Source organism: Juglans microcarpa x Juglans regia, chromosome 4D, assembly GCF_004785595.1.
Source record: "Juglans microcarpa x Juglans regia isolate MS1-56 chromosome 4D, Jm3101_v1.0, whole genome shotgun sequence".
Lineage (NCBI taxonomy): Eukaryota > Viridiplantae > Streptophyta > Magnoliopsida > Fagales > Juglandaceae > Juglans > Juglans microcarpa x Juglans regia.
Genome location: NC_054600.1, coordinates 29,491,438 through 29,496,514, shown reverse-complemented (window position 1 = coordinate 29,496,514; position 5,077 = coordinate 29,491,438). Strand labels below are relative to the sequence as shown.

The 5,077-nt window shown below is 33.8% G+C and overlaps 1 protein-coding gene across 1 annotated transcript; it reads left to right on the top strand.

Annotated features, from left to right (window-relative positions):
• The first annotated feature begins 2,762 nt into the window (after positions 1-2,762).
• On the top strand, positions 2,763-4,683 carry LOC121260651 (1-aminocyclopropane-1-carboxylate synthase 3-like). Its single transcript, XM_041162598.1, has 4 exons — positions 2,763-2,909; positions 3,122-3,253; positions 3,367-3,527; positions 3,658-4,683. The coding sequence occupies exons 1-4, from the start codon at positions 2,769-2,771 to the stop codon at positions 4,634-4,636; spliced, it is 1,413 nt and encodes a 470-aa protein (XP_041018532.1). The 5' UTR covers positions 2,763-2,768; the 3' UTR covers positions 4,637-4,683.
• The last annotated feature ends 394 nt before the right edge of the window (positions 4,684-5,077 follow it).

Sequence of the window (5,077 nt, the reverse complement as noted above, 5' to 3'; positions counted from 1 at the left end):
CCCGCCAGAATTTACCACTAAATATTTTCCGTTCGAACACAACAAATTCTCGTTCGAACGTTTTTGAACTTTTCCAGCCATAATAAAGTAATTATCCGTCAAATTTTACTGTTCGAACGTATTTTTTCACTTTCGAACGGAAAATTTTTTTGAGACGATTTAATTCGTCACAGAAAATACTGTTCGAACGGTTATTTTGACGTTCGAACGATTTTCTAAATTCATCGATTTTTTGGAACGAAATTTAAATTTCGTCTCAAAAAATGACTTTTAAGAATGAAAAAAATTTCATCTCTAAATAATTTCGTCCCAAAATCTCAAATTTGTTGTAGTGACGTGCTCACCACCACATTACAAGATCTTGTACAAAAACAAATGCATGTAAAAAGAAAACCATCTAGAGAAGATTAATTAAGCAGTAACTACAATATGCAATAACCAACACAACAAAAGATAAATGCCAAGATCATACCCCGTCAACCATAATATAGCTGCATCGCAACCAACACAAGTTAAACTGGATGAACCATTCAATCCAATTAATTAACAGATTCCTTGTAAAACGACCGACACTATAAGAAAAAAGGCATGTCCAGACGATTTATTGATTGCTGCAAAAGAAATCGCTGTAGTAGATTATATTTTGCGGTGATTTAAAACTCGCCGCTAAATTTTGTTATGAAAGCATAGAAAACTTAAGTTGGTCCCTATCTGTATTTGTTGCAGCGAGTATATATGTTTTTACAACGATTTAATTTGCCGAAAAAAGAAAATACATGTTGCAATGCATAAAATCGCCGTAATTAGGACGTACCCTTCTGTCAAAGTTAAAAGTTTTTCAAGAAAGCATGAATCCATAAAGCTGGAAGTACTTTATCTTAAAGCAAGCGGACATTATTCATTATCGATCTCCAAAATTAAGAGTAGATATTAATGTGTGAAAAAATTTCTTGAAAGCTTGTCAGTACGTAGTAGAGCAGAAATATTCGGATTATGCAGAGGAGAGATAGGAACTATTAGATTATCCAAGCAGAATTTTTATTTATTTTAAAAACTATTTTCTCCAAACAGGGGAAATGTTTGTCGTTTTTGTTCTTGCATGTTAATTTTTTATTTCATGAGCAACCTGTCATATATAATTGACAGCTGATATTCCATCTATAAAGAAAATAATAATGTAGCCAATCGTCTTTAATTCCAGCCGGCAACTTACTAGCTAGATGAGCTAGCTAGGTTTTGATGTGAACAATGAAATATGCATGGAAGCTGATCTATAATTTGGATGCATAAGTCATAACAAATATTATATATATAGTTTAGTTTGCGTATTTCACACACTCTCCTCAAATTTTTCCTCAAATTTCAGAAAGCTGGTCTCGTCCGTATAGTTCATAATTTCCATGCAAAATGGTATCTCAAACGGAATATCCTAACTAGTGACTTCTCGTGGAAGAGTACAAGTGTACAAGATGCACACTGCTTGACGTAATAATGCCATTGAGAATAATGGCTATTTTAATCATGTTCTTTTTTTTTTATCAGAAAGGCTCACAGTGCCACTTTTGCCCGTCACATCACACTTGTAAATTGTCGTAGAAATTGCGATAGATAAGAAAATTTACCTTCCAGTTAGCATACTTCTACAGACCTTGCGTAAATACAGTTGTTCTATATATAGTCGTTAAATATAATTAATATGTAATTATTCATGCTATATTAGATTTAAAATAAATTCTTTTTCTTTCATCAGTTTGGTCTTTTTCTCTCACTAGCTCCAACAGCTCGGTCTGTCCCTCTCATTAGCTCGATCTCTTTCTCATCAAGTGTCTCCAAGTCAGCTACGTTTCACGTCGTTTGTACCAGGCATTTGCAACAAACATTTTTCGTGCAAATATATATATATATATATTTTAATTTAAATTGAGAAAAAAAACTACGATAAATTTAAGACAAAAAGCTATCTACAGATTCCAACAAGTTCTTATTTTCTTCTGTAAGAGCATTCTCATTAGATTAGTTAAAAGTTAAATCCATTGAATATTTAACTATTAGAGAGCAAAACACGCTCACAATGAATTAGCTAAATTTAAAATATTTGGAATTTAGTTATAGTGATTTTCAAAAGTTTTTCCAAATTGAAAGGTTACTGTACATACATCAAATACATATTTTATTAATTAGTTCTCTCATTTTCTTTTTATCACATATTTTATCACAATTGATATATTAATTTGAGTTAGTGATATATTAATTTAATAAGAATATGATTATTAATTAATATATAATAGGTAGAATAGTAAAATATGATAAAATAAAATAAATTACTAGTTAAAAAAATTAAATATTTTTAAAATTATTAGTTATTCATTATTATATAATGAATAAATATATAATTTAATGTAGAGATTTAATGTGAATAATCAAAACTAAATTTATCTTATATTATTTTATTGTTATATAATAAAAAAATAGACATTTTAATATAGAGATTTATATGAATAGAATAGCCAAAAATTAAATTTATCTTACCTTTATCAAAAATATCTTTTAACCTTGGCCAATGAGAGTACTCTAAGTAAGTCAACACAATTATACATGTCGGATTTAGGTCATTTTCTCACTATATAAATGCATGCAGCCCTCTAAAATGTTAGACATTGCTAAGCCTCCCAGCCAAAGTCCTCTCTCTCTCTCTCTCTCTCTCTCTGAGCCTTTCAAGTTTTGTATACCCGGTTATACTAGATATATATAGATCAGTAGCGGCCACCATGTTGTCTAGGAAAGCTAGTTGTGATTCTCATGGACAAGACTCTTCCTACTTCCTAGGGTGGCAGGAATATGAGAACAATCCTTATCATGAAGTTCAAAATCCTAACGGAATCATTCAAATGGGACTCGCAGAAAATCAGGTGAGCAAAACAATTCTTCTATTGTTAGTGTCTGTACTAATTACTGATATCACAATATTCCGACAAGATCACAAGACACATATACTGCATCCACTTCCGTGTCCATTTAATTAATTCCGACATCACATACATGCATAATCATGCCTACATAATCTCATTGGGTCTATAAGGAAGGAACCTCATTTCCACCAACTGAATTTTTCTTGCTGCAGCTTTCGTTTGATCTTCTTGAGTCTTGGCTTGCAAACAATTCAGATGTACTGGGGTTGAAACGAAATGGAAGATCAGTATTCAGAGAACTGGCTCTCTTCCAAGACTATCATGGCTTCCCTGCTTTAAAGAATGTAAATCTCTTTATAAGTCTCGCATCTTAATTTGCTAATGATCTCTTTATATAAAACTGCATGCACTGTTATTGCAGGTTCCTTATTAATAACTTGAACATTAACTTGTGCAGGAATTGGTGGACTTCATGGCAAAATTAAGAGGGTATAAAGTAGCGTTTGATCCTAACAAGCTCGTGCTTATGGCGGGTTCAACTTCTGCGAATGAGATTCTAATGTTCTGCCTTGCTGAACCTGGTGAAGCTTTCCTTCTTCCTACTCCATACTACCCAGGGTAACAATATATATATACTTCTCTTTTTATATCTTCTCCAAATCATCTACTGCATATCAAGTTTATTAATGGCCGCTCCAAAACAAACCTGATTCTTGCATTCTGTTTTGATCACTTCTTTTTTGGGCAGGTTTGATAGAGATCTTAAGTGGCGGACTGGGGTTGAAATTGTCCCGATACATTGCTCGAGTTCAAATGACTTCAGAATTACTGCGTCGGCTTTGGAGGAAGCCTATCAACGAGCCCAAAAACTCAATTTAATAGTTAAAGGTGTGTTGGTCACAAATCCTTCGAACCCTCTGGGCTCGACCATGAACCGGGACGAGCTTAACCATCTTATTGATTTTGCTATCAAGAAAGAAGTCCATATAATAAGCGACGAAATTTATTCAGGAACCGTCTTTGACTCTCCCTCCTTCATAAGTATCACAGAAGCTGTAATGGAGAAACATGTTGATCACGAGACTGACTTATTGGGCCGCATTCACATTGTTTACAGCCTCTCAAAGGATCTTGGTTTGCCGGGATTTCGAGTGGGAATGATTTACTCTAACAATGAAACAGTTGTTGCCGCAGCTACCAAAATGTCGAGCTTTGGGCTCGTTTCTTCTCAGACTCAGTTTTTACTCTCCAATATGCTCTCCGACAAGAAATTCACTAGCAAATACATAAAGGAGAATCAAAGGAGACTCAAAAAGAGAAAGGATATGCTTGTTTCCGGCCTTCGGAGTGCTGGAATTGGGTGTGCAAAGAGCAATGCCGGATTGTTTTGCTGGGTGGACATGAGGTTTCTATTAAGGTCCGACACATTTGAAGCAGAAAAAGAGCTTTGGAAAAGAATTATTTTTGAAGTTGGGTTGAACATCTCTCCCGGGTCTTCTTGCCATTGCTCTGAGCCGGGCTGGTTCAGGGTGTGCTTTGCAAACATGTCCCAAGAAACATTGAAGGTTGCAATACGACGCATCGAGGCCTTCGCAGAATCATCGAGCACAGCCTCTGGCAAAGAAAATCTCAGCCAACAGAGAAGTGTTCGTAGTTCAAGAAGGTCACTTTCCAAGTGGGTTTTTCCAATATCATCATATGATGATCATGAACCAGCCGACCGTTAGAACTATATATATGTTTTTTTGACATAAGTCAAATCTGTCTTTTAATTAGTTCCCTCCTCAAATGGATACACTTCTCAAAGGTGGTGAGATCATTATCAACTAATAAGATCAGCTATGAGCTAACCGTAATGTTCATGTTGTTTCAGTGCGGTGTTATTTGGTCCATATCCACAATGATCGATGAAGTATATATTGTGGATAAAAAGTCAAAAGTACTACCCATTTGATCTGGTTGTGCAAGTATTAATTACTCGCCTAAGTTATGGATTTCTTCATACAATATTCAGCCATAAAAAATATTCCTCATGCTAAGTTTGGTAAACTTAAAATCATCTCAACTTATCATTATAATTTTTTTAAATTCCAACACAAAATATAATAAATAATTCAATTTTTTCAAATTTCAAAATAATAATAATATTAAAAAATAATATTTTATTA

Excerpts from the sequence above, each read along its gene's own strand:
- LOC121260651 (XM_041162598.1), top strand. The coding sequence starts at position 2,769 with ATGTTGTCTAGGAAAGCTAGTTGTGATTCTCATGGACAAGACTCTTCC. Across the intron at positions 2,910-3,121 it reads TGGGACTCGCAGAAAATCAG|CTTTCGTTTGATCTTCTTGA; the intron begins GTGAGCAAAACA and ends TTCTTGCTGCAG. Across the intron at positions 3,528-3,657 it reads CCTACTCCATACTACCCAGG|GTTTGATAGAGATCTTAAGT; the intron begins GTAACAATATAT and ends TTTTTTGGGCAG.